The sequence below is a fragment of the Martes martes genome, assembly GCF_963455335.1.
Source record: "Martes martes genome assembly, chromosome: 14".
NCBI classification, from domain to species: Eukaryota; Metazoa; Chordata; class Mammalia; order Carnivora; family Mustelidae; genus Martes; species Martes martes.
In genome coordinates, this window is record NC_137902.1 from 14,325,679 (window position 1) to 14,349,322 (window position 23,644).

Genomic DNA, 23,644 nt, shown 5'->3' on the forward strand with positions numbered 1-23,644 from the left:
ATGCTGGGGGGCTTCAACCGCAGATATTTATTCCTCACGGCTCTGGGGGCCAGAAATCGGAGAGGAAGGTCTGGGGGTCTGGTTCCTTCTGAGGCCTCTCTCTGTGGGGCTTGCACATGGCTGCCCTCTCACTGAGCCTTCACGTGGCCTTTCCTTGTGCCTGTGCGTCCCCATCGTCCCTCTGTGTGTCCAAATCTCCCCTTCTTATAAGGACACCAGTCAGACTGGTCTGGGACCCATCCAAACAGCCTCATTTTCACTGAATCACCTCCTTAAAGGCCTGTCTTCAAATCAAGACCCATCCGGAAGACCTAGGGAATAGGGCTTTCATATATGAGTTTGGCGGGGGGGACCCCATTCAGTCCGTAACATATGTGGGAGGGGCAGGTTCTGCATAACTAAATATTTGACAATTTAAAAATCTCATTTATGGGGTGAATTTAAAAAATTACTGTTGCCACAGGCCTTCCTGCAGTGCACAGGGTTCTGCTGTCTCTTGTGTAGCCTTTGAACATGAGAGGCTCCCTCTTGGCTGGTCCTGTGGTAGAAGGGACATGGGGAATGACCCCTCCCTGGGGCAGAGGGGCCGTCCCGCCCAGCCTGCCAGTGTCCCCTCTCGGCACCTGCCGTCCCCGGCGAGCTTCTGCAAACTTAATTCAAGGAACGATTTTCTGTGATTGGCATGTTTGCATTGTAGCAAACTTTGGTTGAACATACTGTTAGAATACACAGTACTGTAATTTAAGATTATTTTATCAGCAGTAAAGGGTTTTATAATTCATTTAAAAAGTTGTAATGGGTTTGAGCATCTTCAGTATAGTTTAATAATATAGCGTTTTATAGCTGGCTATAAACTTTCAGATTACAGTTTTAGCAATTGTGCAATTCTATTTTATAGTTTAATAATTGTTCAAATGAAGGAGAGTATAAGGTTCCTAAAAACCAATTTAATGACTTAGAAAAATAGCCTTTATCAAAATCTAACGTATACCTTTAATGAACCCAGATGTCACCTTTCGGCAAAGGCAGATCATGGCATCTATTTTTCTCAGCCACGAAGCCCTCCAAATTAAGCACACAGAGCGCCGTATCTCTGAGTTATGTTTTTTCTCCTTCTTTAAAAAAATCTTTTATCCCTAATCTCCTACAGCCAGAGTAAGTCTATTTGCCAAGCACAAGGTGGACACCGGCGAGGCCCGAAGGACTTTAGCAGGAACAGGGAGTAAATTGGTTCTCTCTTGAGACGGTTCTTTGTTTTACAGAAGACCCCTGATCACACTGCTTCAACCCCGGCTCCTGACTCAAATAAAGCCCCATATTAATGCCTCCAGATAGCCCATACCTCACCATTCTGTGAGTGCATGGCAAAATGGGGAGCCCTACATTACACTGTAATTGTGTACTGTTGTTAAGAGTAATAAAAGTGTTAGCATATAGCATTGGGGGAAAGGCACCATCTCACGTTGTCATTGGAATTATAGTTCGTGCTGTTATATTTCTGGGATTTTCCAGGGTTATGTTGTCAGACAACTGAAACCATTAAAAGTGGAGGCTCCAGACCAGGTACACAGATAGTCACCATGGAGCACACCCTGGGACCATGGTCCCAAGACCCTTGGGTGCAGTGATCCTTGGGTGGACCAGCTGTGGGTCAGGGCCCTGTCGCAGGTACAGAGAAATGACACAGGACGGAAGGAAGAACCCATGTGGCTGGACTCCTTGCTGGTGGGGGTGCAGTGCAAGGACTTGGGGCTCGCAGTGCATTTCCGCTCTGTTGGCAACAGTGGCTGTGACGTAATGGTGGAGAGGCTGACTCTGAACCGCCCCCTGAGCAGGGAGCAGGAGGGAGGAGTCCTGCAGCCGTAGACTCTCTCTCGCATCACCCTGCAATGATAGGGGCTCCTTTTCCCTGCTTCCCACTCAGTTCCCCCTTCTTGGTCAGCTCTAGAGATCTTCTGGCGGAAATGTGGTGCTGCTGGGCAACAACCGAAGGCTGTCTGTCCCCAGGGCGTCTGGGTGGCCCTTGTCAGGTCACAGTCACATCAGCAATGATGCCCACAGCTGGCGGGCGTTCTTGCTGTCCTGGGTGTCACCTGCCATCTGTACCCATGCTGTGCCCCAGCACGTGGCATCCCCGACGTGATAACGAGGGGAGGCGTAGCACTTAGTGATTCTGAAGTCCTGTGGAGCGCGCAGGCAACACCATCTCTCAGTTAATACCCAAACCAAGCTGGCTTTGCGATAGTATAACCCAAACATGGAGTGTGCTGATGCCCGATGAGGGATCGTGTGCACAGTAGGCCTACAACACCATGGTTAGTGCTTTTGTTTCTAAGAAAAAGAGGTTAGGCTTAAGAATAGAAAACCCTGAAGGATCAGGCTTCTTGCTACGATAGAATCAAATCTTCTTGTGGACTTCAGCGGGGAGTAACTTCGTCTCCTTAACCCTTGGATTCCTCATCTGTAACATGGGAATAATGAGCACTACTGCCTGGGAGGATTGTAATAATTAAACGAATTAAAATTCTCCAGCATAGTTACTAAGCCTCCAGTTCAGCTGAGCAACTGTTTTTATCATAATTTTATCTTCCTGGTGGGTCTGTGCTCGAGCATGAGACAGAAGAAGCTTGTACTAAGGGGGCATTTGGTGACCTTTACCCCCAAATTCCTCGGGGACATGAACTTGAGCATCATACAGGGTGTGTGTCCTGCAGAAGGGAGCCAGCCTCGGATCGAAGCTGTTTGTTATGATTACCCACTTAGGATGTCTTCCCCCAAACATCTTTTCTTTACCCCTTTTGTAAAAAAAAAAAAAAAAAAAAATGAGAATAATAACTTCAGGATGGGGATGGGAAGAACAGTGCTCAGTGCATTCTAGGAAGAGCCATTAGGCCATCTGCACCTGTGGTTTAGAGGGAAGTGAGGCTGGTCCATCAGAGGGACAGTAATTCAGCAGTTGGACAATTGCTTAACCCAATTGCTGGGTAATAAACATACTTAATAAAAAGGGCTAGGATGTCTGCACCATCTTGGCCATAAATACGCTCTCTTGTTCTGGGTAACCTATGAGAATACCTCTGAGCACACTTAGGTCACATACCATAAATAAATCCAATTTCTTGTATCCCCTACTGACCTTTTATCCTCAGGACTTCTAACCAGCTCTGCCTCCCTGAATAACAGCCCCTGCCTTGTGTTTGAGCCGTGGAGCTCATGCGCGGGAGGAAAATGGCCCTGTTCTCTGGTGAGGTTCAACCAAACGCTCCCCTCCCCTGGAGCCCTCCTATTTGAAGCCCTAGAGGAGTCAGACCATGGACAGGGCTGTCTGGAAGGGAAGCCGAGGATGGTGGGCACCGAGTAGACATCGCATGAGTTTTCCCCAGAGTGGCCATTGCTATCTACTTCCTAAGCAGCAGGCGTGACCTTGGGCTTCTTACTGCCTCCGTGGGCACCTTCTCGGCTGTCTGCAGGATAACCAGAACTACTTCCACGGGTTGGTCCGGGGGTGATGGGAGATAATGTGCGCCATGTCCGGCACAGAGTCCATAGGCATGGGTTTGGGAGTCAAGGGGACTGAGGTCAAACAGATGCATCTCAGTGTGGCCACTCCAGCTGCAGAGACCCGGCAAAGTGCCCGCATCTCTGAGCCAATGTTTCCTGATTTGTGCAAAGGGGAGAGCTCTGCTCAGGAAGTCCTATGAGCGGTGGGGAGTGTTCAGGGAAGCGTCCATGGGGTCAGTTATAGGAGGGGACTGTCGTGAATGGTAGCTGGTCACAGTTCTCATGGTGAGTCTGCTCAGTTTCCCTCAGTTATCTGTATTTTCTCCATCTACTAAAAGCATGCTTTTCTTTATAGTTCTTTAAGGTTGGCTTTTCACCTGGTTTTTCACAGCACACAGGGTGCTCCCTCTTCTGAACAGGGGGTGAACAAAAGCCCGGGGTCAGGTGCATCGGCAGACCACAGCATTTTATATGAACCCTTAGTTACCACCATAAGTCACGGAACCATTACGGGGCCGCACTCAGCTGCACGTAAATGCATGGGACAATGAGAGACTTAATAAATATTATCTGATGGCGGTGGGGATGCGTGTCTGACGAGACAGGCTTCATGCACTTCTCATCAGAAACCACAATGAATCTTTTCTGTTGCTCTCACGCATTTGCATTTCCAACTGCACATTTGAGAAAACGAGTGTTTCATTTTGGGGCCATCCCCTGAGTCGCCTTTCGACCCTACTCACCGAATGTTTGCTCTACGAAACACCCCCTGTGCCCCACGCCCAAATGTCTTTCACACATTGTTTGGTATAATCTCACTGTTAATAGGGCATCATTTTCTAAAATACAGGTCATAATTGGTTCTTGTCTGGATACATTACAAATCAAACAAGTTAACCATGCAGGAAAACACGGTTCTCTGGTGTAGTTTACAGCCTGTGTTTGCTCCAGCTTAGGGAAAAGGAACACAGCTGCAGGACGGTCCCGGGAAGTCTGGAAGGGAGAGAGGCCAGCTCGAGTGCCGTGTTAGGGCTTCCTGCTGGAGACAGTGTCTGCACCATCATGCCATTAGTGTTGAATTACAAGTGCGGAGCTGTAGGCATCCTTTTTATGGCGTGCTGGAGACTGATGACCAAGCCCGGGGGACTGCTTAGCTAATGGAGGACTGTTGATATATCTTACTGGACTGTATCTCTTTCATTGCATTCATTTTTAAATCCAAGGGCTCACAGAAGATCGTGAGCCTGTTCTAGTCAATATTGTGTTCACCAGCCAAATTAGCTTGAGCTTTTGCATTTCTCCAGTCCCTGCTCCGGCCCAAGAACACCAGCCTAGAGAACACAGAGAGGCCATGCAAGCCTCCACATCACCCTGAGGTCTGAAGGGACTTTCCCCTTTGACCTTTGATTCTCAGAACAATTCTGGGAGGTAAGAAGGAGGACAGGGATTATTATCATTAAAGCTGACGGTTGAAGAGCCAAGAATAGGACCTTCTTAGCCTGTGTTCCATTTATCATCTTTTATCAATCAAGCTAGTACTAGGAATAAATTCTAAACCATAGTAGAAGCCTCATCACGGACCCTCATGTAACCAACTTATCACAGAAGACAGCCTCTCCGTTCTCTTGTAAATATCTAATGCCCAAGGCCGACGGCATGCCCCAAGCTTGTGCTTCTGTTCTCCTGTTCACCTCTGCCCTTGCTCTCTCCAGTTGAGAGACAGGGTTAAAAGAGTCGGGCACGTTTGTTCTCAAACCTTTTTTATGCTCTTATGGTTGGTGTTTTGCTTGCAAATTTAAATCAGTATTATATGAAGGATTGAAATAGGAGCACAAAAGAAAGCATAGTTGTTTCGATGAAAACTGAGTTGAACACACTGAGAAAGCCAAATTCCTTTAAAAAATGTCTTTGGATCAGATGTGGGTGGGGCAAAATCACAAAAGACTGAGAAAAATTATAAAATGGTGAAAAAAAATCTGCTCTGAGATTCCTCTGTAGGTATCAAACAAAATGTCACTCCTGTTTTAAAGAAGGTAAACCTGGAAATTATAGACCATGAACTAATTATAGAGGTAGATTCTGCAGAACATAAGCCAGGGAACTCCAATCAGGAAACTCTTCCTTTAAAAAACTTTTTTTTAAAGATTTACTTATCAAATTATTTGAGAGAGAGAGTACGTATGAGCAGGAAGGACAAAGGAGAGAGGGAGAGAGACTCTCAAGCAGACTCCTTGCTGAGTGCGGAGCCCGATGCAGGGCTCAGTGTCAGGACCCTGAGATCATAACCTGAGCCGACGTCAGACCCTGAACTGACTGACCCAGACCCACTCAGGTGCCCGAAAACACTTTTTTAAAGAAGTTGGCCTTGGTCATGTGCCCCCCAAATCAATAAATGCCTGACATTCAGATTTGACATAAGAATATTTGATTTAACACATACAATGAGCTATTATTATTCAGCCTTAATAAACAAGGAAATCCTGCCGTATGTAACAATAGGGATGGATCCGAAGGACGTTATACTAAGTGAAATAAGCCAGCCACAGAAGGACAAATACTGCATGATTCTACGTACATCAGATATCTAATATCCTCCAACTCATGGAAGGCAAGCATGGGATTGTGGTTGCCAGAGGCTGGGGGAGGGGAAACAGGAAGTGGTTGTTCAGTGGGTATAGAGTTTTGATGATGCAAGGTGGGCAGCATTGGGCCTAGAGTCAGCAAGACTGTATTGTGTACTTCAAATTTCGTTAAGAGTAGATATCACCTTCAGTGTTCTTATTCAACACTTTAGTTTAAAAAAAAAAAAAAGCAACTTCGAAATAAAAATTTGAGACAAATGTGTCATTTTTTAGTAATTTAATGATTTTGTCCTTTAACTTCATTTCTCAAGTGACAAATACTCTGCAGGTGCCATCCCCAGACCAGTCAGGTGAGAGGGTTTCTGCTCTAGGCTTGGCCCTAAGCTCAACATGAAGTGCACAGTTAAACTTGGGATACCCCATGGGTGCCAGGAATCCAAGACCTGCTTGACTCAAGAACAGGAATCCACGTCTCTTTCAAGGCTACGTACCCGCCCCCTGCCTCCCTCCCCCCCCCCCCCCCCCGGTCTGGCCTCAGTTCAGTTCACTGCACTGACTTTGGAGGCCTTGTCTAAACAGCTCAACCAGGATCTGAGCCTGCACTTTTTCTGGGTAAGGAAGCCTGACTTCAGGCCTCCAAGCCTTTCCCTGCCCCCATCTTACGACCAGGCTCAACCTGCCCAGAGCACACCAGACGAAGGAAACTTGGCACCCAGGGGGGCCTTCCCAACCCCATGCTGAGGGAAATATCTTTATAAGGCCTTCTTAGAGCTTCGTGTACTGAAAGTCTTCTGGCTGAAATTCAGTTCTGACATGGTGTCTTGCCGAGAGAGTAGAAAAGCAGCCCCTTTCTCCGAAGGACACTCGCCCCATCTCACCCTTGCCCTCTGCATAGCCCCTTGGCCTCTCCCCAACCTGTGCCAGAGTCCAAGGGGCTGGCAGAGAGCAGCCTGGCAGAAATGGACCCCTTCCCTGCCGAGCACGGGTGTGAGAAGACAAACATCCAAGCCCAGGGGCTCAGAACAAGGCTTATTTATGTGTCCACTTGTCTTACGCAGCTGACTTTACTGCACATTATTCAGACCAGTGGTTGCAAGTGGCTGTTAACAAGTTTGTAGGAAAAGCAGATCCGTAGGAAGGTGGGTTTCAGAACAGACCATGGTAGGGACTTTGGAAAGGCTGGCCAACAGCTTGTGACCAGACCAGTGGTAAAAAAAAATCGCAGGTTCACCCAAATCCAACAGGTAAAATCCAAAATGCTGAAAAGAGCATAACACTACAGAGCCCTGGACAGACCACAGCTCGGATTCAGTAGGCAGTTGCTTTTTTCTGTCTTTTCTGTGTAGAAATTAATTTGGACGAGTAAGTGTCAAGTTCACAATAGAATTGCTATGCAGTAAGTACTGCCCGTGAAAGTCTGTAGTCAGGGGAGTCTGTTTTTCTAAAATGCAATGTAAAAATGCAGGTTCCTCTGCTCAGGTAACCTTCCTTCCTGTGTCTTGTCCTGCCTGCAAATGTAAGATGTATAGATTGAAGCTGGGCAAGGGCTGTTTCAGGAAGAACTCCTGCAGCGGTTTCCCCTCACAAAGGTCCAATTTATGCTTTGGAAGAGACCCGTACCCTAATAAACTAGGTATTGACAAGCGTGATAGATGCAGCTCGGTACTTCGTGAGTGCTGGGGAGCGAAGTTGATTGCATTTTACAGTCTGTGTATTTCTCTGTTTATTGCTTGTATTCTGTCATTAAGCAAACAGGTTCCTAATATAGCAAATGTCTCTAATCAGTAAAGCAAGGAAGAAAAGAACCAGAAGCATCATTAATTATGACCATTTGGCTGCAGCCTGGACAGTCTGTTGCTATTGGGTTGGGCAACTTCCTCTGGTTTTATTTTCTGGAGGTAGAGCAGAAACTGGCTCCCCTTACGTGTGGAGGAGAGTGGAGAAATGTTCCGTGCCCTGCTGGCTGACCGCTGCCTGAAAGCCGGAGATGAAGCCCCGACTTCTCTGCAGAAACCGAGTCCTGGGGCAGCAAAGGCCAGGCTCTGCATCGCTGCGCTTTTAAGCATCTGATTCCATAAACAGAGCAAGCGTGCTGCGCCGGAAGCCTGCCTGGTCCCCGAGGCTCCGGGAGAGCCTGCTGTGGGCAGAGCTCGTGTGTCTGTGTCGTGGCCTGGGGCAGGGGGAGGGCACTGGATGGAGGCCTCCCCGGCCAGGGGTGTGCCTGTGCCTTCTGACCAGGAAGCCTCCTGGCACCAGGGCTGACTTTCCAAATGCTAATCACTGGGGTAAAAAGCAGGAGCGTCATCAGTCTGACTCCAGGTAACAGAGGTTAACAGCATCTAATGCATTTATTAACCCTCTGGTGCCAGGGACTGGCAAGGTCTGGCCTTACAATTATAATGCGGTGGAAATTCTATTACCCGTGCCTGGACTAGCGGATCACCACCAGGGACAGTTTTACAACACTGCTGGAGGGACAAGTCCTAGGAGGGGCCTGAATACAAGTTCTCCAGTTTTCCAAAATGACAGCAAGGCTGCTCGGCTGGAAATGGGCTTCACCAGTCCCTTTCATCTCCCCATCCTCGAGTTGAAAGCCTTGTGGTCCCGTGGTTTGCTGGTGACGTTTCCCCTGCACTCAGAGTCAGGTGGTTTCCCCAGTAACCACAGGACTATGAATTAGCCGCTAGGAAACAGTCTTTCCTCAAAGAGATTAAAGGATTCATTTTTCAGCATGTCATACCAGTGGTTAAAATGGACTTTTAGAAAAATGAAATGCACTGTCTTCTTTATCCTTCTCTCTCTCTCTCTTTTTAGGAGAGGTCATATTTTAAAGCCACACTGTAAGGTTTGTTGTCTAGATAGGTCCGGGCTGGCCACGCTCTGTGCTGGGTCCCTGTGGCTCCCGTTAATGAGCAGGACTGCTGGGCCCGCAGACCGGACCTTGAGCTGGCACTCCCAGTATTCCACGCTTCGTCTTCGGGGTTAGAGCTCAGCAGTAAGAAGTATGCTTCTAGTTTCTTACAAGGTCTCAGAAGTTTTTTAACTTTTTTTTTTTTTTAACTTTCCTGGCACCATCCCCATTTTTATCACCTACAAGATGATGTTTCAAGTATGTAAGTACACTTCGCGGTAGTCGAAGGTGGGGCCCCCTTGTAATTCTGTTCGCATTTATCCTACCTGATGAGCAAGACAGCGATAGCTTGATGATGCGGCCGAAAATGCTCAGGATAAAAGCCCTTCAGAGGTGGAAATAACAGGTTGCTCAGGCTTCTAAGATGAGCTCTAAGAGCCAGATTTCCTTCGTGGACTCTGGATCTGCATAGGACGTTTCTGACCCTCAGCGCCACCGGAGGGATTCCGACTACATACAGGACTCACAAGCATGCGACCAGCTAGACATACACGGGTCTAACATCCCAGGCTCTGCCCCTCCGTGTGCAGCTGACAAACCCGTAGAGGCCCCAGACGCCCGGTGTGGCTGCGCTCCTCCTGTACCCAGTGCTGGCCAGTCTCAGAAGCAGACCCTTGGTCCTCGTCTTGTCATACGCACTACAGGTTTGCTGGGAAAAATCTGTCTGTCCAGTGTTGTGATTCTGTTACCCAGAAGCCACTTGCTATATTCTCATAACTGGTAACATTTGCCCGTCACCTTCTCATCAGACTGCCGGACCTCTCTGTGGTCCCTGCAGAGTTCAGGTGGAATTCCAGGGCTTTCCGCTCTGCCTCCGCGGTGCTGTGAGTTTCTGTCTACGCCTTGCACTGGGATGCTGCGTTCACACACTGTGTAAGCAGGGTATTTAAAGGCCAGTGTGCATGCAAAGCTGAGCCTCTGGAGTGCTAAGGGCTTCGGTGGTTTGGGAAGGTGCTTAACAGGAGAGGAAGCATTTTCTCAGAGCCTCTGTAGGGCCCCGGTGCACATTATTACCTTTGCTCTCTGCAGGTTATCCAGTTATGCCAACAAGAATGGTCCTCCAGGCAAGACGAGCTTAGAGATGCTGCCTCTAGTTTTAGTGAAGCTGATGGGGCTGCAGGGAGACAAGACCTCGGGTTGACCGTTTCCTTTAGATAGATACCAAGATGCCTGCCTTGCGGGGGAAAGAGCTCAGAGACGTCCCAGACCTGGAGCTGGTTTAAATGTATTTTCCTGTGTGACGGAGCAGTAATCCCCGCTCTTTCCAGGTGGAAGGCGAGAGCCCACACGCCTGCAAAGCACTAAGCAGTGTGAACCCTCGGTGACCAGTGAGGGTCAGAAATCTATCTCTGCACATGTAGAGTGCACTTAAGACAATCTGTCAAGACAGAAGACTTCTTATCCATTGGTAGATGGATAATTGGTAGATTTATAATTTATAATCATTTAATATTGATGGGCATTGAACAAGTATTCAGCACATTCCTGAAGTGACTGAGTATAGCTGGTGAGTATCCTCGGATTGTGTACTTAGTGAGTAAAAACCTACATACCGGTGCTATCATACAGAACAAAGTAGGAAAGAGGCCTCCCCGACCCTTAGAACTCAGAGGCCTATGGTTTACAACACGGAGGCATAGTTGAGCTGTGATCACAAGCACAGAAACAACTTGAAGGCATAATGTGTCTCAGACTAGAAGTCAGGCTGCTTTCTCTGCACATTTTAGTGAGCTTCTTCGTTATGCAAAGGCCCACAGCAAGGGTTTATGTCTTTTGTAGATTATGGCCTAGCAAAGGAAAAAGAGAATGGGATGTTTTAAGGCCGTTTTGGTATCTGGGCACAATTCCAATCTTGAACAGAAATAAAACATGTAAAGTTCTGTACATTATTCTCTGCAGGTAACAATGCAAGGGACCAGATTTGCTATTACTATAGATTAAAAGGAGGCTTTTGGGAAGAGACTCCTCTTCCCATTCATCCTTTCATCCTCTTACACATAACATTTTGTGACCTTTGAACAGCCTGGGGATGCTTCACATTGTCTTACTCTCAATGCCTTTTTAAAGGTTTCTATTTCATATTCACAGCTGGCATATGCAAATATAGGTAAAGATTATGATGCCTCCCAAGTAGCATTATGGTCAATAAATTACTCCTTGGGTGAACATGCCATCAGCAGCCTAGCGTGTCTCCAAAGACTTCCAGAAGTCTTCCTACAACTGGCAGCCTGCCCACTGCCTTTCACGCAGAGCCAGGTGCCCAGACACTCCTTAAGGTGTGATGCTTGACCAGCATCATCCTGTTAGCACATAAGCTCTCTGTCTTTGGTGCCAACAGATTCCTGTTTTGGGAGAAGGAGCCCATTGGGGGGGGGGGAGGGTCTTCATGTTGATTTGGGGGCAGGTAGAGCATGAAGAACCAAGGGTGCCAAGATTGCTTGGGGGAAATACTGTAATGGAGGAAAGAGCACATTTTCCTTTCAAGAGTTTTAGAGACCTGGTCTATATCCTGACTCTACCAGTAAATTGCTATGTGACCTTGGAGAAGTCACTTAACTTCACCGCACTCTGTTTTCCTTTACAAAACAAAAGGGCGATATTGGGTCAGCAGCTCTTACTGTAATTGTCTGAGTGATGGAAACTCTTCTTTAACTCAGTCCTCTGGTAGAAGCTCAGTGGAGACTAGTTCCAGTGTGAGGAGTTGGGGAGCTCACAGCATTCACAGCTCAGCCACCTGCCACTGCCCTGGAAGCAATTTTATTATTACTGGGTCGAGCCCCGTAACACCCTGCACAGCTCCTCCAGGGGGATCCGTCTGTCAGAGTCCCTGCCCTGTGCCCAAACTCTCAAGCCATGAGTGGTTTACTCAGCTAGAGGTCAGACCCATGAGCCCAGTGACTACATCCTTTGGCTCTGAACACCTGATGCCCAACACTGGAAAATAGCTCCGTGCTTGTTGACTGAAGCAAAACTAAAACAAATAAACAAGCGAGCTTCGGGAAGACCTATCTCTATATGACTAACGAACACCGATTTTTATTGTGACATTTTTACCTCAAAGGCACATCCCCAGAATGAACATTCATAGATATAAATGAGTTCTGAATGTGAATGACTTCAAAGCTTTGTCTTGGGGTGCCTGGTTGGCTCCATCAGTTAAGCGTCCGACTCTTGATTTTGGCTCAGGTCATGATTTCAAGGTCATGAGATTGAGGGCCATGTCGGGCTCTGGGCTGGGCGTGGATCTCACTTAAAATCCTCTTTCTCCCTCTGCCTCTGTCCCTCGCCCGTGCTCTCGACCCCCTCCCCTCCCCTCTCTAAAAACACAAAAGCAAAAACAAAACTGTTTTTAGTAACCTAGTCTTGTGTTGCCCCTGCTAGCCACCAGCCACAGGTAGCTACTGAGCCTTTGAAATGGGGCAGGTCTGAAATAAGATGTGCAATGTCAAACACACCAGATTTTGAAGACAATATGAAAAAAAGTGAAATATCTCATTAATAACTTTTTGTATTGATTGCATGTTGAAAAGATAATATATTGGGTTAAATAAAATATGTTATCACAATTATCTTTACCTTTATCTCTTATGTGGTTACTAGAAAATGTAAGATTATATATGGGCTCATAATTGTGGCTCACATTTTTCTATCAGTGGCCCTGCCCTAGACAACTGATTAGTGGATCATCGGTAACCATTATTCCATATTAAATGTGAGTGATTTTATGTGTGTATGTGTTTGTCTTTCCCAGGCCCAGAAGCTGAAATCCAATATGTCGGGCAGTACACACCTCTGTCTTTCTGATGTAAGTTATGTTTCTCTCTGGGTCTCCCTGCATTTCTAGACATAGAACTTTGAGTCCGTGGTAAAGATGGAAAGGTTCAAGGACAATGAGGTTTCAGGTCTAGGAAAAAGATCTAAGGCACCCTCCATGTCCCTCTGCGCTTTGAGCCAAGTGAGGTCTTTGGATCCCAGTGCACAAAGTTCCAACTACGTGTGAGACCCAGGATCCTCATCCCAGAGCTGGAGTCAGCACAAATACCATTGTTCCAATGCCGGAGACTATATGACCACAGTCTTGTAGAATCAGCCCTCACAGAGAAGACACTCAGAAACTCTCACTGCTTACCAGAGGTCCTCTGTCTACAGTTCCTTTGACCTCTGCAGCAACCCAGAGGTAGCTAGGGCAGGCCACATTCCTCTCCCCATTGTACAGAGGAGATGAATGATGCTGTCACCTGCCAGTCATTGTGGTGGGATGCAGCTATGGGACTGAGTGGATGCTGTGGTGGGGACGGAGGCATCCATCTTAGGGAAGGACAGCTGTGCCAACTGGGAGTCCGAAAGCCAAGGTTCTGGTGTGGGCTGTCCCAATGATGTGCGGGGCAGGCGCCTTCATCTAGAAAATCTGGGGTTGAAAGGGCAAATGGAGAGAAAAGTTGTAGACGGCCCTGCCCATCTCAGTGCGATTTGTGGCCCAGCTCCACGTGAGCTGACACTTGCCTGGACCGGTTTTCTGAGATGATTTTTCCTGCCCTTCCTCCGGGATGGGGAGGGACAGCGAGCTTCCTCCTCAGTCAATACCAGGAGAAGCATTCCATGTCCCCTAGCTACGGGCAGATCCAGAAGGTAGGAGTGAAGGAAGACGCAAAGCTGTCCCACAAATGGATTTCAGTAAAATTCATAGTGGAGGAGCAAGTAGCAAGCGTTGGCCAGTTTATCATAAACTCTGTAAGTCTGTATATCCAGTTCTCACCCAGATTCGTGATTCTTTTCCGTAAAACTACAAGTCAGGGAATTGAAGTCTCCATGGTCTTATCTTAGGTCAGCTTGGGTGAGTGCTACAGCTAGCTGGAGTTGGAGGTGGGAGAGAGAAAGAGTGTGGCTAAAATATGCTGGGATAGGGGAAATACATGCAATGGGTGACAATGAAAATATTCTCTCTTACAGCGTGATTACGAAAAGAATGGTCTCGCTGGTCCTTCCAGCCACATAACCACAAAATCAATGGCTGCTCCTCCAAGCTGCGGTCTGAGCCCACTGCTGGTTTTGGTGGTCACCACCCTGTCCACCTTATTATCTTTATCTTTGGCAGAAACATCGTAGCTGCATTTAAACAACAATATGGACATGTAAAAAGACAAAAACCAAGCTATCTGTTTCCTGTCCTCTTGTGTATCTGAAATTCCAGTTTTAGGAGCCCAGTTGAGATACTGAGAAAACAGTTTCATCCAACTGGAACTTTTTCTTTTGTTTCTTCTTCTTCTTCTTTTTTTTTTTTTGGTTTTGGTTTTGGTTTTGGTTTTTAAGAAATCTTCTTGTGATCCTTAGGGCTTCTGTGGGCTACCCAATACAGTGCTACATTCCATACTGAAAAGGCTTTGGGGCCTGCTGTGTTGTCGAGGGGCAGTGCGTGAATTTGGCTATAAAACCAACTGGGCCCATGTTTGACGTGATGATGATGATGGGGATGATTTTAACAATTTAATTCTGGCCTTTCCTAGCAAGAGAAGGACTTAGTATTTCTAAAAAATCTTCCGTATCTCCTATAATGGCTTTGGTTTCTGATGACATCACTTTAGCCTACCACGGGTGGGTGCAAGCTTATTTTGTCACAAAGCAAAGATTCTCATCCAGAGGATCTTGATGGACTTCGTGCAAACAAGCTTGCGCCAGTGTTCCCCTTTCTATATGTACTGGCACTTTCCACACTGTTTGTGTACTGTGAAGAGTTCTACGCTCTCCTACCAAACAAAAGACACCTGTCTCATCCAGATGTAGTGTCTGTCTTCTAGTCAGAATAGAGGGGCGCGTGTGAGTGAAACTTCTCAGTACCTTGATCACTGAATGACCTAAGCCTTACCTGAGGGAGAAGCCCTTTCACTAACGAGAGTCAAATATAGCTGACATGTCATTCTAATACTCTTTACATGTATGAGGTTATATGTAGAAAAAAACTTTACTACTAAATGATTTCAACTATTGGCTTTCTATATTTTGAAAGTAATGATATTGTCTTCATTTTTTTACTGATGATTTAATATAAAATACATGGAGCTCGTTTTCCTCTCCTAAATAGCGTTAGCTCCAATATTAACTTCACGAAGACAGCTTTTCAGAAGCAGACCCTGAGGAGCCTCGTGCTTTAGCAGAAAGCTCTGCATCATGTAACTGTGGACAGGCAGGAGGAAACAGTGCAGCCAAGTGTTGTCTTTTGTCATTTCTCGAAACACGAGCTTGCATACCTGTGAGGAAACTGGTGGCCCCTTGTAAATGCTCTGCAGCGGCCGACGGCATGCGTGCCGGTTGACACAATGCAGGAGGACCTCGGCTTCCGTGTTCCTTGACACAGGTCAGTTTGACTGGGCTGGGGGACAGGAACGTGCCGCCCTCTCTTCTGAAGCTGATCCATGCCGGGGTATGCAGTTGTTTTCCTAAGGGTTGTACTCTCAGTGGTGATGACCTAGCCACTGTTTAGAGGGATTTAGTCCGAAGGTCATCAGGAATCAACTCGCGTCTTGTTATGCGTCCTCCATGACAGACTGGGACTGACCCTGTGGAAAGAAAGGCTTGTGGATCAAGAAGACCAGCAATAGGTGTGTAGAGATGAGTTGGCCGGCAGAAGATACGCGGACCAGAACAGGACTCTGGAAACAAGGCGTGTGGCTTGTTCACCGCACATCACCTTCCATCATTCTCCATCCTTAAACGAGTAGACCTTGAAGTGCGCTTTTGAAGTCTGGTTGATGGTGACATTCAGAATCTACAGTGATCGAGCACTAGGAGCCATGCTTCTCCAACACTGAGTAGATAAGAGGAGTATCCATCCGACTGGAGTGCTGGGGAGCATTACTTCTCCCCACATCCATAGAGGGGCTGGAGGAGGAACCCAAGGTGCACAGTTCATACTGATCCCCTTTGCCCGCTGATGTTTGCCTTGTAAGAATTAATCAAATCACTGGGGTGGGAAATCTATTCAATCCAAGATAAAGGCATAGTCTTTTAGCTCTCTTGGTGTTTGAAGTACATTTATATCCAAATGTTAATAAACATAAATGTATAATACAAAGTTCCGTGTTTTTTCAGTTCAAAATGTTTCCAAGGAAAATTCATCAAACAGATTTGATTAGTGAAAGGCTTCATGAAGACTCTTTCTTTGAATAAACAATGTTAAATGTGTTGGAACATTTGGAATTCCGGTCCTCTATGAAAGCCTATCTCTTACAGAGCATATTTTGTTTTAATTAAGGTATCTCTGTGTATCTACACTAGACTAATTGCATATGGGTCTGATTCTATGTGATCTACTGTAGAAAGCTATTGATTCCTTCTGCGGTAAGCAGCAGTTGTAATTAGCTTCAGATGACCGAAGAGGAAATAGGAGTTATCAGAGCTAACAAGGGTAGCCTTCAGTGAAGAACACGGGGATGTGCAACCCATAAATTAAATTTGGGAAAGCCTCATCAATCACCAACAAAGATCTCATTTTTCTTCTCAGATAGACGCATATTAGAGTTACCAAATTCTAAATTTGAAAATAAATTGCTGATGAAATAAACAGGGGAAAGGATGTTCAATGACAGCACGTGAGAGAAATTCTTACAAATTCATGCCAAGCAGGTGTTTCTGCCATTCAGTGTGATTCCCAGTTTAACACAGTGGACCCGAAACACCATCATTCCTTGCCTTGGGACGAAAGCAGGCAAGGGACTTAAATCTTTGACTTCCTTGTGCGGCAATACTGACATTAAAAAGCATTACTTCCTGTCCCTCGGTCCCTGCATTTGGGGTATCACCAGATGCAAGGGCCATCTGCTGAGGTTTGGGCCTCTTGCAGAAAGCATCTCATTGTAGCTGATTTTGACAACACAAAAACAGTAACTTAGGTCCATGTAGACCACGGTCAAGACTTGACCAAAGGTCAAGTCTAGCCATGCCCTGCTGCTTATTGAGAGAATGGAAAAAAAGGGCACTACTGTCAAACTGATTGGAAGCACATTCATTCCACGTTGGTGTTGAGTATCTTTAACCAATATCTGTTTGAATATCTTTTTAAGAGAGCACATGAAGGAAGAAGTGCACAATACAGAGCAGGATTCAGAATGCCCCTTCCATGTTTATGTTCCCATATCAGATTTTTTCCAAGCCCCTAGAGTATGAGTTAAGAATTACACAGATTATTTTTTATTAAGTATAGTGAACTGTATCCAGACTCTAATAGGAGTGTGGTTTTCATCAACAAAAAAAAGTATTTAACGATTTTTATCTTATAGTAAAAAAATGTCTTGGAAGCAATCTTTGAGTTAATCAAATATGGGACAGGGTTTCTCCAGAGCTGCTGTGGCCTTGAATTTGGTCTCTGTGAAGACTGTTGGTATCGTCCATACGCTCCGAGGATGGGTCCTCTCCAACGGCATCCTGTTGCCCACTTGTCCTTTGTACTCCGTCTAAAGTTGACACTCCCAAACACTCCATCTGCTGAACTGGGAAGGGAGGAAAGGGGAAGCATTTTTGAGTCAGTGTTAAGTGCTTATTGGGAAAAGAGACGTGAGAGCAGTGGGAGTTTGTATAATTAGCAAATTCTTTTCTTAGAATCTAGCAAAAATGTTTTTCTGTTGTTACTATTTACAAAATAGTGGCCTTGGAGGAGCTATTGTTTGGAAAGTAAGTTTTCATTCGCGCAGTCCGACATGCGTGACTTATTTGAGTCAATAAACTGTAGACCAGAAAAGGGCTGCTTAAATGAACTCACATTTTCTATTTCCCTTTCAACGCTGTTCTTGATCTCCTGGATTCATATCCCTGTGATCTTTTTTGCTTCTGTTCTTTGATTAAGCAAATGAGACTACGGGGGACCAACATTTTCGAGAAAGACCAAAAAGCAATGGCAACAGATGGGCGTGAGTTATCAAGGGCCTGGGAACGGGGATGACAGAAGGACCCATCTGCCTTGAGCTCAGGAAGTTGGGAGAGATGAAGAGCAAAATCCAGGCGCAGCAGGAGGCCAGGCGCCATGGGTGTAAGGGTCGTGCGGTCCACTGGTGTTCCTTTCCGACCCAAATAGGACCTTCGTCCTCATAAGGATAGCCGGAGTCCCTTGAATTAGACAGCCGTGTCTTTGTGGAAAGCAAGCCAGAGCTGATATCTGGACGGCGTGGGAAGACATTTCCTTTTAGAAATTCTAAAACTGTAAAACAACTGAGGGTTCATTCGGAAACCCTTAGCAGCTACGTTTTCCTCTTATCCCTAAGAGAGGCATCTCGTGCACGTATCTGCCACGTCCTGATTGACCCAACTCTTCTTCTCGGGTGACCATTTGTTCTGAGTCTCTTGTCTAGAATTCTCCTTGAGGACTCTACATCAGAACACGTTCTCCCGGCAGAGGCTTTCAATCTGTGGTTGTGCCGCTGCCTCCATCCTGGGCCGTGCCTGTCTGGGGAGGGGGGCATTTCATTTCACAAGGAGAGCTGTCTTGAGATGATGGGCCGACTCTGATCCCTTTCACGTCGACTACGGGTGCCCCAGTGCCCATTCCTGTTCTTTATCACTTAACTGTTTAACAGGGTCCCTCCCCGTCGATTTTTCATCTGAATCATTCTAAATGTAGTCCTGCCCAGATTCACTCTTCCTCTGCCGGATGCCCACTGTACACGGAACCCTGGCTTTTTGAACCCCATGCTTCTCTCAGGCGTCAGGCAGTCTGAGGGTGATATTAATCCCCCAAGCAGGAAGCCCCTCCGTCCAAGCCCTCCCCTCTTCTGAGCTTCCTCTCCTTAGCCGTGGGATGGTCTTGTCTGCTCATCCTCACCAGGCATCACTTTGTTGCTCCCAGGGCTCTCTGATATGCTCCTCCCTCCCCGCTCCTGGAGGCAGCCTGGGGTGGTTCAGCAGGAAGCATCACCTGGCTTCTGAGTGCTCTGAGATCCAGCCCAGAGGGGTGGGGAGGCGCACAAATCCCGTTTCAATAAACTGCCTGCAGAGAACCGCAGCCCGTTACCAGTCATTGAGGTCCTCACCCCCTGAGGTCTCCAGGCTCATTCGACCAGCGCAGCTGCGACTTGGGCTGTCTGCCCCTGGCAGGTGCCACTATCAGCGTCTTGTCTCCCTGCCATCAGGAGTTTATTTTTGCTCCCGGGCAGCTGCCAAACCGAGCACCAGCGTCAATAAAAGGTTTTCTCGGATTTTCTTCTCTTCATCCCAGCCTGGGTTTTCTTACCATTCCCCACTTCCGTTTCATAAAGAATACCAAGATTCTGGCCAGAGACCAACAGCCCCTTCTTCCATCTGAACGTCTCTTCCCAGAGCTCCCCCCCCCCCTCCGATTGCCCTGAGAGGAAGCATGCCTCACAGTAGGTACTTAAACAACATTGGGTGAATGAGAAATTGGGGGGCATCGAAAGGCTTCATTCTGTACCACGGTAGCGAGACCTGGTCCGCCGGCCTTGTCTCACCAGCGCTGAGCGCTCGGACATGACAGCAAAGGCTACTGAGGCTGACCTGGAAGGAAGTGTCGAACACAGTATTAGAATCAAAGCAGCTTTAAATCTGCTGACCGTGTTTCCTGCTGAGAGATGAAAAATTAGCGTTTGTCCCTAGGATGAGCTGAGCAGGACCAGCCAGTCCCAGAAAGGACAGGATCCCACATGGGGTGAACTGATTTCATGGGAAATTAGCCCGCGAGTCTGCTGATATTTCAATCTGCGTCAAGTGCAGGGTGCTGGCTGGAAAGGCGGACCGCTCCACCAAGCCGGGACCAAGCCCGGTCCTGTGCCAGCATCCTGAGAAGCAAAGAGGTGGTCTTCAGATCAGCGCGTCTGTGGGCCGTCTGCTCTAGTACAGTGAACCCTCCTTCAAGACCGAAACTCCTCCACGAGTAACTTGAGAGGACAAGGCTGTCTGACAGCAGCCCGTGGAATCACCCATCTTTTCCGGATGGCAGAATCCTTCACTTTAACATCCTTCAGAGAATCTAAATTCTCGTTGCAAGTCGTACAAGAAGCCGCCTTCCAGACTCGGCCCTTAAGAAGTAGCAAGCAACCGGCACAGCTCAAGCAATCTCCACTCTCAAACAGTGGAGAAGGGGGGCAGATTGCCACGGGGAACCAAGTGGGGTCACCCTTGGAGGCCTCAGAGGGCCATGAGCATGGCCAGGTGGCCATGTCCGTGGCACTGGCCCAGCTGTCAGGCACTGTCAGGCAGTACAGGTGGGAACAGGAGACATCAGAGCTGCTCTAGGGCGAGGAAAGCAGGTAGAGCAGTGTTCGTTCAAATAGCAAAACTTCGAAAGTACGCAAAGACCCTTGGTGGCAGCAAATATAACCCAGATTACAAGACTAGAGTAAAGTAGGATAAAGAATTGGAACACCCAGGCGATGCCGATGCCGTGGATAGAAGAAACGCAAGGCTCTTTTCAGTGGATAAAGGTCTGTCACCTGTCACTGGGGCCCGGCAGGACATCTGACACTTATGGCTCCATCACAAAAGCTCCCTTCCTCTCTCGTGTCACAACTTCCGCAGGGCTGCCGGATCCGCCATTGTCTTCCTGGTATGCAGAGCTTGCTTGATCTGGAAACTGCCTTTTTATTTTTTAGCTTTAGCCGAAAGCATTTCTGAAACGTGGGAAAGAGAGAGAATGGGAACTGGAGAACCCACTCACGGATGGCCCTGCCTTATGTGGCTGCGGTCTTCTCGTAATGAGACTTTTCTAGAGTCAGAAATAGCTGATTGTCCTCAGAGGGTTGAAGAAATGGTTTCAGAAGCCTGAAATCCAGGGCCTTATATTTCTTCTAATTATCTCTCTTTTCTCGCTCTTTCTCCCCCAAGGGAGGAGGGGGAATGCTTTTCACCACAGAGTTTTCTTTAAAGGGTTTTCTGTTCTCCTGTGCACCATCCCTTAGATATTGAAATTATTTTCCCTTGTTTAATCCGCCTCCCGTGGAGAAGCTGTGTGAAATTCGGGGTGTGGGCTTTCAAGTTTATTCTTTTAGATGGTGTTGCATTTTTACTCCTAACCACAGGGTATGTCTCAGCTTCTGTTCCTTCTGTTTCATGTAGGTTAGCCAGCCATGAGGATTTTGGTTTTTAGGATGGTTTTAGACTTCTGTCAGACACCCACCCTCGTCAGAGCTGGGGTCAGGGCTGTAGTGAGCTTCACGGAAGCCTCCAGGTAGGAGAGGATCCACATGAGTGACTTCCCTCCTGGTCTCCATGTGCCATCGTGTGTTTCCTGAGTTTCCCACTTGTACCAGACAACACGTGTATCTCATCGCCGTGTGTCTCTGCTTTCCTGCGGCACCTGTGCGTTCTCCGGGGCCATCCCCACACGGCTTCCTCACACTGCTGTCTGCAGCGTCCTTTGCCACCAACACCCATGGAACAACACCTACATAGAGAAGTACAAGTTTTGCTCTTTGGACTTTGGAAGTGGTTTTGTGACGTTTGGATTTTCTGTTAACATATTGCTCGAGCACTACAGAATGTACGTATGTAATCTGTTCAGGGATCCTCCACCCCAGGATACCCTAATAAACATTGTTTTCTTTTTAAAAAAAACAAAACTACAATGGTAGTGTCTTTTTCTTTTACCTTAATTCATTGGAAAATGATCTTGAAGTCTGCAAATGCTTGGAGATCCCCAGGATCAAGATACGGGGGCTTTCTGACAGCAGAGGAGATAAGATTCTGGAGGACCAAATGTGGTTGATGCTTCTAGATACTTCTAGATGATTCTTTGTCTTGGAGGTAGGAAGGGATGATGTCTGGTCCTGTCCGTTGTGGGATGTTTAACAACCCTGGCCCCGTCCCACTAGATGACAGTAGCAGCCACCCCCCAAGATGCTGTCAGCCCCCTGGGAGGGGCTAGCAAAACCACCCTGAGTGAGAGCCACTGGTTTAAACCCAACTGAATAGCTCCCATATGCATGCAAAAAGGAACCAGGGTCTGTGGAGGGCCACACCAGATATTTATTTCATGTCTTCCACATACAATTCTGTAATTAGGGGGTAAGACTAGTGAATTCTTTAGACACTATCATAAACGTTGAATTATTTGTGTAAACTTACAAATAGTATCTGGATAAAAAGTAAAGACAGAATAGGCCATTTTCCCAATTTCCAGGCTATAGCCCAGTGCCTGGCAAGGAAAAGTTACTTTACACCGCATGAGGCTGTGTTTGATACGCGGGCATTAGCATCAGGATCCTGATTGCTCAAAATAGGACTACCCGGGAGGTTGTAATCTCTGGCACCTTATCACTACCAGGAGTTTTAAGGCAAAATATTGGAGCACAAAACGGTAATTAACATCACCAGCGTTGTTCGCTTTAGTCTACAACTTGGCAGTCCACAGCAAAGCAAGAAGACCTGGCTTAGTACAGGACAGAAGCCTGCATTTCACAGGCGGTTCTCTGTAGGACACAATTTTGTGATTTTTTTTTTTTTTTCATTCAACTGGGGTTTCCTACTCCCTTGTCTCCTGGATCTACCTTCCAATGACCAAGTTTAGAATGATTTCTGCTGGGCTCCGTAATTCAGATAAAAAGTTTGTGAGCATTTGGGTCTGGGCCTGGTGTTTTAGAAGTGTAACAAAACCCCAGACTCCCACATGTCTCCTGGCTTTGGGTTCCTCAGGCTGCCCCACGTTCCTTCCCTGGGAAATGAAGCCCCTCGTGTCCGCATGGGGGGCAGGCCCCTGGGGGCTGAATCCTAGCAGAAATGGGGAAAGAACAGTGCCCTGGGGCATCAGGCTTCCTTCCCCAGGCCGTTAGTATTCTAATCACCTTCTCAATACAACCAGATCCCCAGGATGCAGGTGATAGAAATTTTAGGAGCTGGAACAAGAAATGACTAATAAAACCCTGAGAGAAATGCCAAGAAAGTGAATAAAAACTGTGACAGGAACAAGATACAAGGCTGCTTGTGTTGGCTGATATAAATAAAGCATAAACAAAAACACAGCGATGTGAGAGATAGGAGCAGGGTATCCATAAAAGTCACAGACACGGACGCCGCTGGCCGCACCGCCTGCTTTGATCCTCACGAAGATTCCCGCATCTAGGCTGCAAGGCCAAGAATTCACCATGTTTGAAAGATAAGGGGAGCATTTGGCCTGAGAACACCTTGGGTGGGTATATAAATAAGGATGATCTTTTTTCGAAAACCATTTGACAATGTGATCATAATTTAAAATCCATATCCCCTTTGAGCCAACAATTCCCCTGCAAAGAATTTACGCTGCCTTCTTACACCATGTGCCAAGGTCTATGCAAAAGGATTGCCACTGCAGGATAATTTGTAATAGGGAAGTCCTTGCCACAACCCGAATGCCCATCAGTAGCCAGCTGGTTAAAGAACTCATGGTGTTTCTAGACAAGGGAATGTTGTGCCACCGTTTGTAAAAAGTAGATATATACCCACTGAAACTGGAAGTGGTCTGTGGTTTATTCAGTGAAAAGGCAAAGTACAGAACAAAGGAACATATGGTCTGACTTGTATCCATAGTAGAAACATAGATTAGATAGTTGATAAATAGAGAGATAATAGATAGATAGATGGTAGATAGAGAATAGGTAAATGATAGACAATAAAGGGATGGGTGGATGGATGGATGGAAGGATAGATGATGGATGGATGGATGGATGGGTGGGTGGAT

General features: G+C 46.9%; 1 protein-coding gene across 1 annotated transcript in view; it reads left to right on the top strand.

Annotated features, from left to right (window-relative positions):
• The window catches only part of GFRA1 (GDNF family receptor alpha 1), a 209,836-nt gene extending 193,776 nt beyond the window's left edge, over positions 1 to 16,060 (top strand). Inside the window, exons 8-9 of the mRNA XM_080823034.1 lie at positions 12,746 to 12,799; positions 13,945 to 16,060. Coding sequence (XP_080679160.1) covers positions 12,746 to 12,799; positions 13,945 to 14,100 — 210 coding nt within the window. The 3' untranslated portion in view covers positions 14,101 to 16,060. The remainder of the gene's footprint in view (positions 1 to 12,745; positions 12,800 to 13,944) is intronic.
• Positions 16,061 to 23,644: the final 7,584 nt, after the last annotated feature.